This window comes from Pinus tabuliformis, chromosome X (assembly GCF_031772625.1).
Source record: "Pinus tabuliformis cultivar Carrire ecotype Pingquan chromosome X, CPIR1, whole genome shotgun sequence".
Classification (NCBI taxonomy): domain Eukaryota; kingdom Viridiplantae; phylum Streptophyta; class Pinopsida; order Pinales; family Pinaceae; genus Pinus; species Pinus tabuliformis.
Genome location: NC_142308.1, coordinates 1,251,902,982 through 1,251,919,626, shown reverse-complemented (window position 1 = coordinate 1,251,919,626; position 16,645 = coordinate 1,251,902,982). Strand labels below are relative to the sequence as shown.

The following is a 16,645-nucleotide window of genomic DNA, read 5'->3' as shown; positions in this document are numbered from 1 at the left end:
CAAGCGGAAGAACTTATCCGCTAAAGATTCCACATGGGAGGATGAGAATTTTATGCAGAAGTATCCAGAACTACTCAAGCGTTGAGGACAACACTTTTTTGAAGGAGAGGGGCATGTTGGGTCCCTATAATACTAGTGATTACCCCATTACTATTGTAGTTATACCCCTTATTAATATTGTTGTGCCCCTATTGCCCCCATATTGTTATTACTGTGCCCCATAGAATCCCTCTATTGTTATTTTTGTGGCTTTATATTATTATTGTTAGGTCTGCTGGATTATATTGTGACTCCTTAGACTCCTATATATAGAAAGGAGGTTTTGTCATTTGAATCATCCAAGAATTGTTCATTTATGTAATGTAAAGGAGGTTTCCCCCTCGAAGAGGCTGAATTCTAAGGCGTTGATCTATCTTTTCTATCTTTTCTTGAGCTGGTTTCATAACACTTTGCTTGATTTTCCCTTCCTTGCTCCAAAGCTAAGCAAAAGTTTGCCAAGTGATCCTCAAAAGCCTTTTTATCAATGAGGCCTTTATTTTCTTCATTTTCCAATATTTTCCTTCAATTTCCTCCTCACATGCAACCTGTGACCTTTTACCTCCCTTTTCTCATATTTTCCTTTATTTTTCATAAATACATGTGCCAAAATGCCATTTTTCCATTGCCTTTGCCAATTTCCTTAGCCATAATAACCGAAATGAACACCCACTAGGATGTTTTTGCCCACCATTCAACTTGGAATACGTGTCCCATGACCATGGTCTTATATATTTTTATATGAATTTTGAATCAGAGTTGTTACATCGATAAAGAACAGAAAAACTGGAGCAAATATTTTATATAATTTAAAAGAAAATATATATTATATAAATACTACTTTTCTCTTGCAAAAAAAACTAATAATGATCCTGCATAGCTAGAGAATAATCAACGACGTGACTCAAATAAGGCAAGTTCAATCAGGAAAATTACCCAAGGACATACATATCTACTTGCTCTTGTATACCTAATGAGTCCTCAATATCCAAATCATTGGGTGACACAGTTCTACCAACATTCCAAGTGCCTACTATAATGACATTGCTTTACCAACCAACCAAATACTATTAACAAGTAAACCTAGTTATATGGATGGGTTTGATTAAAATTGTTCCTTGACACAATTTTCTTTTGCAATCTTTAAATGCTTGCCATATTTTAAATATTTAATTGCTTTGAAACTTTTTCAAATAACACAATGCAAAGTAATGTCATTGTGAAACAAGTCAATGAATGCCATTATCACTGGAAAAATACAATATGGAACACTACATGATTAGGAATTGACATTGCAATACCAAGAGAGCCTGCAAAGTTGAGTTTCTAGCAGAACGTTGTGAAAAAAACCACTGACAATTTTACCAATAGTTGTTTTCCACCATAAACATCTATACACATCTCTTTGTTTTCTATCTGCATAATTTTCATAGCCTATTACAACAACAATATAGCATTCATAAATTATTTGAACCTTCTAAATAGGAAATTTAACATGTGTCATAGGAACATGATAATCCTAGATGCATGTTTCCATGAACATAATGAAATAATGGGCTCTTTGGAGTTTAGCTCCTGTTGCTATTTATGGAAAAAAAATAAATGATGCAGTAATGCTAAGATAAAAACCATTTCAAATAGAATAAAGGCAAGGAAGCATGGATAACTTTTATGAAAGGAAATCATTAAATATCCTTGCTCATTTGCAGTAAATTTCATTCTATGTATCAATTGGGCAAGGCAATCACCAATGCAATTAGTCAATTGGAACAAGTTGATTACTTCTGCTCTTTGATATAAAATCAGAGTCCCTGTATTTTCCTAGTCGCCCATCTAGCTTAAGTAGATTGTAGTATGTATCAACCAGCTTTGTGATTAGGCCATTGGGAGCCTCTTCCTTTGTTCCATACTTGAATTCATCCACAATTATCTTATGCGTCTATTTCTCAACATTGATGAGCTTTACCTCATTCTTTGTACAACATTGTCCTATTGATCCAGAATTATGTAGGAACGCAACGGAATACAGATATAAACATAAAAACAAAGATGCAGCAGAAATAAAAATTCATTTTATTAATATCAAGATCTGAAATATGCTTACATACAAAATGGAAGTAAGCTAGCTCGGGTGATGGTAGCTTATCTCTGAGAAGAAATGTGGCGAATACATGCATCTAAACCGTGTTACAATGAGATTTGGAGGCCCGTTTATTATTGAAAAACAATGGAAAAACCTAAACATCCAAAAACCTAACCCTAAGAGATAAAGCACCAAAACTATGGGCCCCGTTGGGGTAAATTGGTACATCAATTTCCCGGGGTCGTAACTTTGGCATATGATCTCCATTTGACGTGCAAAAAAAAAAGAAGAAGAAGAAGAAGAAGAAGAAGCAAAAAACAAAAAACAAAAAAAACCATTTAGGGCCTCAAAATGGCTTCAGAAGCCCAGGACCCGAAAAAATGCCAAAAATAGTAAAATGTTCTACAATTAAGGAAACTGAAAAACTAAAAGAAACAATGGTGGGGGTCCAAGTGGAATAGGTGGGTGGCCACCAATATCCACCTGGATCAACTATTACATGTGCCTCTTGAGTCCCATTGGCCATTTTCAAAATGGTCTACTGTGAAAGATTGCAGGAAGGCAATGCCTTTCAATCCCGATAGTAAGAGGATCCCATTGAATGCATCTTGAATAAAATGTATAAAGGAAAAATAGAAGCCCAACTGCTTGGATTTAGTTTCTTGACACTTGTGACAATCCACTAGCTCATATTTCATAATGTAGACACTTGATCGTATAAAACTTTGGCCAGAGGATAGAATGATGGCATCCGTATTTGGTAGCACAGCCACCCACTCTGGGTCTAAACATCGAAATGAATCTTGATTAGTCCTTGAGGGACACCCTTACACTCTGCCTCTATGTTTTTTACTAGATATGGTGACCAAAGTACTATTAATGTAAATTTATATGATGCAAAATATCAGTGCACATTTACATTAGGTTCTTCTTTATATGTGGTTTGAGGATGTTCTACATGCATAAATTGAATACATTTTCAATTGGACATCAAACGCAAGAAAATCATATGAATATGAAAGACAACAACCTTCATGTTTTGTAATGGGTTGTTTTGATGTTCAAACATACATGAGAAAGCATACACAATAGAGATTGCATCTGATTGTGATTTGCCTCTTCCTAGTCTACACAAGAATCATTCTGATGGAGTCCCTCAAAGTCAAAAGAAACGTAGACAAAAAGCGTGAGAGATTTAATTATCACTTTCACAACCATAGATGTGATCAAATATGCTACTGGATTCACCACACTAGGGTGGAAAAATCATTTCAGATCCAAACCATGGAATTTCCAAATGGTATAAGAAACTACACTTTTTCCCAAAAAACTGCAAGGCAGAAGAAGAAGAAGAAGAAGAAAAAAAAAAAAAAAAAACAAAACAAAACAAAACAAAAACAAAAAACCTTACAATAATAAGTAGAAATAGACCCCACAGACTGCATAACTCGGATAAATTAACTCCAACTAATTACATGGCAAACTGGAAAAAAAAAAAAAAAACAAAAAAAAAACTGAATTGAATCAGATGATGAGAGGGCAACAACACTCTCTACAGAGACCATTTTAGGGGAATCACCACATTGAAACAAGTCATGTTAAACATACCTATTCATGTCCTCACAATCATATGGTTGTTCTAGCCAATTTCCAATAGTTAAATGATTAGCATGGCTTTCAACCTTTTGTTAGGGTGTTGATATTGCATTAGTAGGGTTATCTATAGGCCCTACATGGCCACGGTTATATTGTGCAGTAGCAGACTTTTGGGGTACCACACTCCCAATCCTTAAATTTGGGATAGTTTTTGTAGTTGCACGCACAATTCACATATTTTGGTGATAATTCATTCAAGATGTTTTATGCATAACCACAAGACAAACTTGCTACTTCAAGCACAACGATGAAAGACAAATCTTCCCAAATCTTGTCTAGATGATCTTCCCAAACCTTCCATACCTTTGGTGTTTCTTTGCACCTTTAGGGGCAATTGTTAGTAAATATAGAATATTTAGATTGTTTTCCTATAGAGATTGAAGTAGTTTCTTGTTGATATTTTTGTTCACCTTCTGAAATTTATTTTTTTATCAAATAAATAAATATAGAATATTTAGATTGTTATTCTATCGAGATTGAAGCTAATTTAGTCAATGAATATTAAGTTTTTATAAGTATTTCTTAAGATATTGTTTTTATTGTTTCAATTTAATATATTTTTTTATAAAGGTTGAAGTTCACAATAGTTAATGAGGTTGAAAAACTCATGAGGTATTTCAGAAGGTCTCTTTCTTTCATGAATTTGGATTTAGTTTTTTTAAAGATAACTTTCTTATTGTTTCAATTTAGTAAATTTTTTTTTTTTAGAAGTTGAAATTTAGAATAGTTAATGAGGTTGAAATAATGAAAGATATATTTCTTATTGTTTCAATTTGGTAACTTCTTCTTCTTCTTCTTCTTCTTTTTGGAATTTACAATAGTTAATGAGGTTGAAATAATCATTTAATACTTCAAAAGGCTCTTTCTTAATTAAATTTTGCTTTTTTCGATCTGTGTTTTATTTATTGAATTTGAGAATGTCATTTTGTTTTGAAATGTTCTTATCTTGTCATATTATGTTATTGATAATTCAATTCAATTCACTTCATAAAATGGGTCATATTTCTTTATTTGCTAAGTACAAAATCAAATTGAAAGGAAAGAGAGACCATTAACTCTATAACATTTTAATTTGTCAATTAAGGAATGTTCATTCATTTTTTAGGTATGAAATGAAAGATGGATAGTACAAAATGAAATTGAATGAAACCAGATCACTTATTCCCTTTTAGGGAGATTTTGTCCCACATCCCTGGATATTAAAATTGTAATAATCTACACGCGCGAATTTTATCAATTCAAAATGGTGACTAAAGTACAATTTATGGTTTTTGAATCAACCCATATTGTTAAAGACCAAATGATCAAATTGAAAGAAAAAATAGAATTAAGGTGATTTAGTTAGTCGATAGACTATAGGAATGTAGACTTTGGAACATACTTCAAAATATCTCGAGGGAATATCTCCTAAACCAATTTAATAAATGTTTATCCAACTTATTGCATTTATATGGTTATGATAGTTATTATATTTATTGAAATGGATTTTAAGCAAGTCAATTACTAATTTTGTAGGTTCCTTTTTTATTAACGTTTTAACTTTGCGGGAATCTAAATTTTAAGATGGCTTAGATATATACAAACTCATCCAAGAGTCTATATGTATGCATGTATATGTTGTTGAAAAATGCAGCGAGAAATTCTTAATTTGATTTTGCTTAGTCAAATTGAGAAAATTCGAAATTCCACATCAATAAAAAGCTTGGATGAGTTAACTGAGGTGACATGGTTTTTATCACTCAATTATCTTACTTAATTCAAATTAGGGGCTTGAAATTCAGTTGTGTGTAGTGATTCCTAAATTTTAGGAGGCTAGGTTGAGTTAACTTCAATTGTAACAATTTAATTCAGTTAAATTGAGTTATGGTCAGTTAAACTAGTTCTAACTATTGGAGGAACTAGTGGAAGGTCAAGTTGTGGAAGTGTAACTTCAACTCGCTCAATGATCAAACAATTAAATAATCAATCAGCCTAAATTAGCTCATGCATGCAGAGAATTCGAGTTACCCAGTTGATATGGAGATTCCAAGGCAGTGTACTATCAGTTGTAGACTATTTTGAAGTGTACTGGTGGTGCATCCAATCAGAGGATGAGCCTAGATGGATTGCGCAATTCCAATTGAGGAATTTCCTAATTAATAGGGGCCTAATTCCTCAAGGAACAATGCAAGGAAATACGAGTTTAGAGGGCTTGAAAATTGGCTAAGTATTGGCCAGAGTCAGTCGGTCAGGCAGAGGGAAAGACTATACAGTTTTAGGTTGTGCTCAGGCTTGAGAAAGCATTGTATTTCATCTCTATTATTTGATTAATGCAATATAGATAGGAAAGGGTTTTGAGCAATTTCTTTCCCTAGATAAATCTATGTGTATGTGTGATAAATCTTGATGCATGTTTATGGTTTTTCTTCACGATCATGAATTGAATTTCACATATGAGTGAAATAGATTTGAATCTTGTGTTTTAGTAAATTACATGAACAATTCATATCCACACACACACACACACACACATATTGCTTTGCCTCTTGCATTAGGAAGATCAATTTGTTCATGAAAAGTAAAAGACAACCACCAACCATTTAGAATAGAATTGAGATTCACTCAATACTTGAATTTTCAAGATAATTCTAAGAAATGAAGTTTCATAATACTTGAATTTTCAAGATAATTCTAAGAAACGAAGTTTCATAATACTTGAATTTTCATGATAATTCTAAGAATGAGACTTTAAATTATTTTTAAAAAGAAAATTGAACAAGGAATGTACTTTGAATGTGAGGGCTCTAATCTCAATTGAATGAATACCATAATTACTAAAGGGTTTATACCAAGATTAGTCACCCTTTCATAGAAATTGAATAAATAGAAATATAGAATTACTCTCCCTATACCTCTCAACTTGAAGGTGCAACATGCACATCACTGATCGATGGATTCACAGGCTTCTCATCAATAGGGTACATAATAAACCCAATCCTCCTTAATTTCTTGTTGTGAACCACATTAGAAGAATTGAATATGAGGTTGAGTTTTTCCATATTAGAAGTTTCTAGTCTTGCATAATTATTTTAACTTTTGTATTTGATTTATATACAATTACAACATTAAAACATTTCTGAAGTGAAAATATAAGTAGCTTTGTTAATTTTGTAATTTTTACATGTTCAAACCTTAAAGGTAAGGTAAATGCTTAGAGGTAAATTTTGTAAGTTCTAAACCTATGGATTTGGTTTGGTTGTAAGTTCTAAACCTCTAAGCATTTACTTATATTTTCTTAAAGCTCTGATTCCTTACCAAAATTATATTATAATGGAAAGACATATGATAGCATGGAAATATCCATGCATACACATGTAAGAATGTGTAGCATGGATATAGCCATGTGAACAAATATAAGAACATGCATAGCCTGAAGATAACTATCTAAGAACATTTATAGCTTGGAGACAACCATGCAAGCACATGTAATAACATGCATAGCTAGAAGACACCCATGCAAACACGTAAATATTATGGCCATGCACCGTGAAAAAAACATAGCTATATGTCATGCAACACGTTTCGAACATTCTCCCCCTTGTTTTTTTCTTTGCATACATGAATCCTATGATTTATAAAATCAACAATTCAAAGCAAAAATGCTCATTACTTCTCTAAAATAAGGGAAATTCCTAGTACAAATAGACTTTGTAAATGAGTTTGAAATATTCTTCAAAATGTTAACCTTCACTAACAAAACCATATTGTCTTCAACCATGTATCGCACAAAGTGGTACTTAAGATCAATATGATTCAATTTAGAATGATAAGCAAGGATCTTTGCTAGGAATATTTCACACTGAATTTCACAACAGAGCCTTACATGTTATTGTATAAACCCAATACCTGGGCACAATCTCTGTAACCATTATGTTTCCTTACTTGAATGAGATACTTCCATGTATTAAACTTTTGTAGTCATGAGTGAAACTACACTTTGTCTCTTTCTCATCAAACTAATTGCTCGTATAAGGGCCTATGCATGGAGTTAGGTTACACTTTTTGGCAAAGCAAGGGTATGTTTTGGTGAAAAAAATGGAGCTCGATCGAGCCATTGTAAGCATTCAAGAAGTAATTTTTAAGCACTCAATAGAACTTCTTGAGGGCTTAAACGTAGATCGATCGAACATTTAATCAAACCCTCGATTGAGATCCTTGTCCATAGCATTTAACATCAATGCCATTAATAAATTTTGGTGCACACTTACTTTTTAAATGGCTCAATCAAGCTATTAGTTAATCACATTCACGACTCAATCAAGGTTTTCGTTAACCCTTGATCGAGCTATTTGAATTTAGAACTCAAGAACTATACTGAGCATTTTAAGTACTCGATCGAGCTATTGAGGTCCTAAAAATCACAATTTTAGCACCCCTTTTGCAGATTTCTCTGTAACACCATTTTGTACCGTAGCAGATTTAGGGAAAAAATTGTCCTTAAGTGGTGGAGTTGATCATGTTGGATTTGTGAAAGAATCATATTTCCAATGTCATATGAGTTTGACACTTTCGAATTCATATGATATTTTTCATCTAATTTCTTTTAAACATAATGCTTGAATTTTTTTGGATAGTTTCAAAGGTGTTGAATAAAAAATTAGTAACATAAATTATAAACAATGAAATATTTTCAAAATATACCAATATCTTCGCTTATGAGACCTCTTCAAATGGGTGCTCTTGGTTTTTCAATATTTTTAAATAGTTGATAAAAATCTTACGCAAACACGTGTCTGCAAAATGAAATTGAATTATTACTTTTCCAACTTTAAAAAATATAATTTTGCAAAAAAGGAAAAAAATTAATATGAAAAGCTTAGTTCTATCCTTGTAGATCATGCTTATATATATATATATATATATATAGATAGACTAAGTTATACTATGAAAACACACACATACCTCTTAAGATGTGATGCCAACACACTTACATCCCTTCATAAATCCCATGTGGACCTATGAGCGAAGGCCACTTTTGCCTCGGAAGCGCTCATTATTGCTTTAGCCTTAATAAACCAAGACACAACACTTCATATCGGAATACACAGAAAACCCGCTCAACACACATAAGCTAGACTTCAAATACATTAAAACCGCATATACAAATCTCTCGGGTCCGCTAATGCCAAACCTTTTCACGTTATTCTCCATTGTCGATCTGGTTTCTGATCCAATGGTTTACACTTTACCCGATCTAACCAAACATTTCGCTCGATCTCGATCGTTTAATCAACCCCGCTTGATTTAACGGTTGACATCAATATCGGGTGGATAACTTGCACGATGGTTAACCGCCCGATAAAGTGATTTTTCCTCTCTCCTCCACTGCTACATGTCGATTGATGAATGGTATCGGGTGACCAACCCTAAATACCACTTACCAGTTTTCGGCCGCCTGATATTCCGCTTACCATGTATGGAATCTGGCTTCTACCGATTAACACCTGCACTCCTTCTTCAAGTGATTTAATCCAGTTCGTTGATCCATGAGATCCAACGGCCACTGTTCCTTCTCACATCTATTCCCTCTTATCTTGATCTCGTTTGTTTTTAATAGACTTTGCGTTAAAAAAAAAAAAAAAAAAAAAAAAAAACCGATTCTCTGTGATACCTTTGGATTAGTGACTGGTTTTAAAGTGGCTCAAACACTGCTCTTTAAAAACAGAGAAGAATGCTTAATTTGTTCCGCAGGCACCTGTACGGAGACAATCGAAGGGTTTCAAGAGAAATAACACATTCATGCACACATAATTATTTATTATTCAATACAATACAGTTTCAGGGTCTCGCCCTCGGCTTGATTACATCAATAAAGAAACCCCTTGTTCCTTTCTTGAAATCCTCGCTCTCTCTTACTCGACTCCAACCTAGCTAACCTCTTTCTCCTAACCTTTAGCTGATCTCTTCAACTAACCTAACTAACCTCTGAATTATACAAAAAGACTATATTTATACAAAAGTGGATTCATGAACCAATTCTGGTTTAGATCCAGAAATCTCTCACTCTCTCCTAGAGAATCTCTTCAACTCCACTCTTTTCTAAACAAATGCTAAATCAAGCTTTCAAATCCCTCATATCCTATTCAAACCAAATAAATCTAACTATTTGGCCTGATCTCCACATAGGGAGGATCAATCAGCCACTATACCCTTTTTCTCATATCTTAAAACAAATAAACACTCTCATACATTTAAATAAATAAAATTAACTAAACTATTGTCTTACAACCCTTTGTTAGTCACAACATGTGATCATGCCATCACATTGCTGACTAGGCCTGAATGCTCCTGCATCAGACTCCCAAAGTTGAAAGTTTTCATGACCTCCTGGTCATGTGTTTCTTCTGCTAATCATCCAGTATCCCAAACTTTACTTTGTAACTGGTCATCATTTTCATCATGCTGCTGACTCAATTCTTCTGCCACTTTCACTTCTCTTCCTCTAGGATTCCCAATCTTATTTTGTTGCTGTCCTCTTTCCTTGCTGGAACAGATTTCTTTTGTTAATTTCTCTTTCTTGCTGGAACAAATTTCTTTTGTTGATTTCTCTTTCTTGCTGTCCCTCTTCTTCATTGACTTCATCTTCCACAATTTCTCAATTTCCTCCTTACCATTTATTCTTATCTGAACTCCTATGACATCTGTCTACTATACATTCTCATTTACCATATAAATTATAACATTTCTGTCCAAATATTCTTCACCTCTGTCATTTACAAACTGTTGTTTGTACTCTATAGCTTCCCTTTCATTATCATTAAAGATAATCATTTCCTCTATGTTATCAGGTTCATCTAATATCTTTTCCAACAAAATACAGATTCCTTCATATTCAATAAACATGTCAATTACATATGATTCCTCCTTCCTCTATAAAACATAATTTCCATCACAATTGTCAGATTCAAAATAACTATGGTTTTCACTTTCCATAGGTAATTCTGCCATCAACTCTTTATACTGTCCTTCTGCAAAAGTTATGAAATTGTCATCAATTCTCATTCCAATACTTTCCTTTGCATTACACAGTGTTCCTTGTTCTAAAAAAAGACTATCATTCAACAATTCAATAGCTAGGATTTCTTGGAGCATGTCATTGTGAAGTATCCTTTCATCCTCTATACTTATACCATTGCAACAAAATGATGTTGTTTTATCTTCTCCTACAACAGAAACAAAATTCTAGTTTTCTAAAGCTTCTTCATGGTTTACAGATTCATAAAAATAATCCACTTTAAAATCACAGAATTCCTGAACTTTTGCATCTGTCAACATCATCATATATTCCTTCACAGTTTCTATAATACTTTCATTTTGATTCTCTACTGAAGACATTTCATTCTGGTTATCGTCACAAACTTTCATTTGCTTATCTTTAGCTTCTTTAATCATGACAATTTCCCTGTCAATACCATCATTCTCAAAATTATTAAATACATGCTCAAAATATCTTTCTGTTTCAGCCATTTCTTCCAGTAATCTCACTTCTTCATCAACATGCATAAGCACATTGTCCAATTGTTGTTCATTACCTATCAAACCTGAAAACATACACAACATGTTAGTTTAAAAAATACAAGGCTCTTCATTTGAAGCCTCAGTGATCAGTTCCTCATGTTTCTCTGAACTATTCTGATAGTTCACTAAATTATTGAAAAATTCTTCCTCAACATCTTTGATTTATTCCTCATCAAAGAAAACCTCTGGGACTGCAACTTCTTGACTATGCTTGGCAACTTCATCATAAGTTTGTAGAATACCTTTCTGTTCTACACAACTTCGTCCAACACTCAGTTTATCCAAATAAGACAACAATGTCTCTTCCTCTTCTCTGATAAGACTTTGATCTTTTAAATATTTCCTTGACTTAACTTCTTCAACTAAGTTCTCTGTGTCAGCTTTCCTTTTCTTCACTTCACAAATCTGCAATGCATTTGTTTCCTTTCCTGTTTCCATTTCCCATTGGGATTCTATCCATGCTAAAATTCCTTCAAATATGATCCAATAAGTTTTCACTAAGAAAAGACACAACCATTCAGCCATACCTTTTAATTTCTTCCACCAATTGAAGTCTTGAAAATCTTTATGCATCTCCTTTTTGTGGTTTTCTTGCCTCTGCCTCTTTCACCCTTTCATACACAGGTTCAAATTCATTAGGCTGCATACCTGTAATTTTACATTCACATAAATAATTAATCCCAAAAATATGAGATCCTCTTGTCTGTGAGGATGCTACCAGTCTGATATGCATAGATCAGTTCTTCATCATTGTCATCACTATCTCCTTCCCCAAGGAGAGATCCTTTTTTCTGGTTCACAGATGTATTCTACTCCTTCATCCTCAATTGTTCGGAGTATTAATTTCTCAGCAAAAAATTCTCTGACAGGCCATTTAACCCTTTTTCCCACATAAAATCCTCGTTTCCATTTTTCTCTAATTCCTTTCAATACCAGCTTCTTCAAACGACTGAGTTCAATCTTCATCTCGACCAACTCTATGTTCCTTTCTTCTTTACTCATTACTTTGACTCCAATTGTTTCAGCACTCTTCTTCCTCTGTCTGTGACTTTCCTCTGTACCCCTATCATAACTACCAATAGTCAGTTCCATTTCTTCCTTTTGTGAACTTTCCTTGTTCACTAGTGAGCTGCAACTAGCTTTTTTCATCTGTAACAAGTCTCCTTCATGCCTCACCAAACTTTTCTAAGTGTAGCCTTTTGGAACCTATTGGTTCTTTCCTCAAACCTTTCACTGACTAATAATTCTACCCAGCGCTCCTCTTACTGGAATTGTTTTTTTTTTTTGACAGAAACGGTTAGGATGATATATTGATTCTTGGCTGGAAAGCCTTAATTCAGATTACAATGAGATAAACAGAGATCAGATTTCTCCTCGGCCAGGAACCAAGTGACTTCCCCTCTAATGAGCCTGTGATTTTTGCTAGCTGTAGTTCTTGTAGCTTTATCTATCTTTCCTAAATTGCAGATACAAACAAACTGCTCCAATAAAAGACAGTAAAACATTTTAAATAGACGGTTAAGGGATGGGATCCCAGCCTTCGTCTCCGTCTCTTAGGAGAACTCTGAGGGGGAGAAGAACCGCTTTTTTGGCTTCAGCATCGGCTTCTTTATTGTTGTCTCTCTTTACATGAAGGAACTCCAGATTCTGGAAGGTATTTGTCAGGGATCTAATTCTGTTCAGAAGTCTTGATAATCTTAAATCTGAAGGAGAAGAATTATCCGCAATGGCCTTTATAATGGACTGGGAGTCCCCAAAAATAATTGCATCTTTGATACCCAGAAAAATAAGCAGCTTGAGCCCCTGGAGGAGAGCCAGAGCTTCAGCTTGAATGCTGAAATTGAAGCCCACTCCCCAAGCATATCTAGATTCAATTCTGCCATCTGCGCTTTTAATAACACCACCTGCTCCGTAGTTACCAGGGTTGCCTTTTGCAGCACCGTCAAAGAAGAGAGTTTTTCTTGCCTTCTTTTTGCAAAACTCAACGAGTTCTACAGCCTTGAGACGGATTTGCCAATGCTTTAGCGGAGAGGGGAGCCTGACTTTATCAACGAAATGGAGACCGAGAGAGTCACCCCAAACTGCTTCTTGATTGCTAAGATCTGCCCTATCTAGCTGGTCTCCCAAACATTCTTTCAAGTGACTTTTAATTTTTACCCAGGTTATCTTGGGATCGCTCCTTTTGTCTTTGAAAATCCTTTGATTTCTTTCCAGCCATATGTGCCAACAGATTAATTTAGGGAGGGTGAGCCAGGCTTCTTTGATATGAAGATTCTGAGAAGTGCCACCAGGATACATGCGCTTCCAGTTTGAGAACAAATCTGAGCGATGGTTAGGAGGAGCGAAGTCAATGTTCCAAGGGCTTAACACCTCCTTCCATAGATCTGCTGCAAATTTACAAAAGAGCATCATATGAGAGGCGTTTTCTTCATGGTCTCCACACATCGAGCAGCGAAAGGGTCCAATAATGCCTCTTTTGCGAAGCCTGTCCTCGGTCAAAATTCAGTGATGGAAAAGAAGCCAGCAAAAGGTGTCTATCTTGGGGATCGTTGTCTGAGACCAGATCCCCTACCAGGGCTTCAGGTCAGGCGGAACATTCGGATGCTGAGAGAGATGTTTGTAACCCTGCAAAACTGTGTAGCTTCCAAGGATCGAACCCCATCCCCGGTATCTGCTTTTCTGATATTCAAAGGGGCTTTGCCTTTTAAGTGGGTGAGAAGGGTGGCATAATCTTTGGAAAGGTGCGATGGCACCTCAAGATTTCCCCATTTCTGCTAGTTGTTATTCTCCCATTGTGATAAGTCCCACAACGTTTTAACGCCTGCTCTATCCATCCAGTCTTTTAACAGAACCAGAGAGCGATCATCAGCAAGGGGGTCGCTGCCCATAATGCGGTCCTCCCAGATATTGATGTGCTTTCCATTTCCAGGAATCCAGTGCGCATGCAATTTAATTAAGGCAGAGGCTTTTTCACACAATTTATGTATCATAGTTCCAGAGATGGTGATAGGATTGTCCAGGCAGCGTGCTCTCTGCCCACGGAAGTATTTTTTCCATAACGCAAGCTGAGCCCAACCCGGGTTTGGAGCAATTATCCTCCATAACAGTTTTGCACCCAATGCGATATTTTGTTTGTTGATATTCTTAAAGTGCAATCCGCCTTCCATTTTGGGCAAGGAGATTGTATCCCAGCGTATTAATGGAATTCTCTTCTCATTTGCTTTGCCACCTTTCCAAAAAAAGTTTCTTATGTACTCCTCCATTCTCCTCATTATGCCAATAGGAGCCATCATAACTGCAACCTGATAAATGGGAAGGCTATTCAAAATAGCTTTTATTAGCACTGTCTTACCTGCTAGATTGAGCCAGTTGAATCCCCAGGATCGAATTTTAGACTTGAATTTTTCCAACAGAGGCAGCCAATCTCTGCTGAGGGCTCTTTTTTGGAAGACAGGGAGCCCCAGATACTTGAAGGATGACCAAGTAGAGGAGGCTGCAAAACCAAAACAGTTAGAAATGGCTTGAATCATTCTGATCGTTGCATTCTAGCAGAATATATGACATTTGCCTTTATTGAGGCTGCTTCCTGAGTCTTCACAATAGGCATCCACCATTTCTTTAAATCTTTTAGCCAAGGGCAAGGAGGTAGCACCCAGCAGGAGAGAGTCATCCGCGAATAGTGCATGGTTTATGCTTTTGACACCTCTTGCGATGTTTAGTCCCATTATTTCTTGATCTGACTGCTTTTTATTCAAGAGGAAACCGAGGACAGAAGCTTGGAGGACAAAGAGCAAGGGGGATAGAGGACACCCTTGCCTCAGCCCTCTAGAGGCTTTGAAGAAGTCAGTGGCCCTCCCATTCACCAAGGGGGCGATCCATGGCTCACTGATACATGCCTTGATCCAGTTGATGAATTTGGGGCCAAACCCAAATTTGTGCAAGACATCCAACAAAAATCTGTGTCTCACCCTATCAAAGGCGCTTTCAAGGTCTAATTTGACAACCATTCCTTTCTCTTTCCTGGTCAAGCTTGAGTGAATCGCCTCTTGGACCAGGATAAAATTATCCACTATCTGTCTTCCCTGAATAAAACCTCACTGATTCTCTCGAATAATGTAAGGAAGAATAGTTTTCAGCCTGTTGGCAATCACTTTTGTTATCAGTTTGTAACCTATGTTGCAAAGGGAGATAGGGTGAAATCTGGAGAAGGTGTTGGCTCCTTTTTCCTTAGGGATAAGGGCCAAGAAAGCCGAGTTGGTGCTTCCCCCTAGTTTCTGACAAGCTTGAGATTTCCGGACCATTCTACATAAATCTTTTTCCACAATCTGCCAACAATTCTGCAAGAATCTGGCAGTGAAGCCATCTGGGCCTGGGGCCTTATCGGGCTCCATGGCAAAGAGAGCGATTTTGATTTCATCATTAGTGACTTCTGCTTCCAAAGACTGATTCTTTCTAGCCGAAATCAGAGTGGGAACCTCATTTACTAAAGTTGAAGTCTGCCCCAGGCCCTCTTTTTCACTATACAGATTTTTGAAATGGAGGAAGGCAACATTTTTTATGCTTTGTATATCTCTGTGGTTGATGTTCTCTTCCTTGATTTCGGAGATGGAGTTGAAGTTTTTCCGAGCTTGGGCTTGCTTGTGAAAGAAGGCAGAGTTCCTATCTCCTGCCTTGAGCCAAAGCCTACGAGATTTGACCCTCCAATACTCTTCCTCGGCCGAGCTTGCTTTGAGTAGCTTTTGCTGAAGTTCTGCCTCCTTGTCAAGAACTTCTTTTGTGATCACTTCATTTTCCGAGTTCAGGTGGTGATTCTCGAGACATTCTTGAATCTTTTTCCTTTCCACTGCTGGGTTAGGAAGGGATTTTACCCAAGTTTTCAATGCAGCTTTCACTCTCCTGAGCTTTTCTTCCCAAACAAAGAAGGCAGAGCCGTTGACAGGTTGCTTCCAAGTGTCTTTTACTAATTGCATAAAGGACTGTTCCTTGACCCAAAGGGGACTGAATTTAAAAGGGATAGGGCCTTAATCCATATGGGCCAAAAGATCAAGTTTGATGGGTCTGTGATCAGATACACTACAAGGGAGAATATGCATTCTAGATTCTAAACCAAGAAGAAGGAAAGTACTTTGAACAAGAAATCTGTCTAACCTTGCAGCAATGTGACCCGGACCGAGTCTTCTGTTGGACCAGGTGTACTTGCCCGACGAAGGTTTGATGTCGATCATATCCCAATCCTGAAGTAGGTCCTCCACCCATTCTCACGCTGGATCCCTTACTAGGCTTCCTCCACGTTTTTCAGCCAAAGTTAATGTG

General features: G+C 36.0%; 2 protein-coding genes and 1 pseudogene across 2 annotated transcripts; all 3 read right to left on the bottom strand.

Annotated features, from left to right (window-relative positions):
* Positions 1 to 1,721: 1,721 nt before the first annotated feature.
* LOC149144524 (protein trichome birefringence-like 24) lies at positions 1,722 to 12,424 on the bottom strand (annotated as a pseudogene).
* Positions 12,425 to 12,850: 426 nt separating this feature from the next.
* On the bottom strand, positions 12,851 to 13,777 carry LOC149144523 (uncharacterized). Its single transcript, XM_089452183.1, has one exon. It carries the CDS (start codon positions 13,775 to 13,777, stop codon positions 12,851 to 12,853), a length of 927 nt encoding a protein of 308 aa, XP_089308309.1.
* A 329-nt stretch (positions 13,778 to 14,106) lies between these two features.
* LOC149144522 (uncharacterized) lies at positions 14,107 to 16,302 on the bottom strand. Its single transcript, XM_089452182.1, has 2 exons — positions 15,666 to 16,302; positions 14,107 to 14,825 (listed from the first exon to the last, which is right to left on the bottom strand). The coding sequence occupies exons 1-2, from the start codon at positions 16,300 to 16,302 to the stop codon at positions 14,107 to 14,109; spliced, it is 1,356 nt and encodes a 451-aa protein (XP_089308308.1).
* Between the last annotated feature and the right edge of the window lie 343 nt (positions 16,303 to 16,645).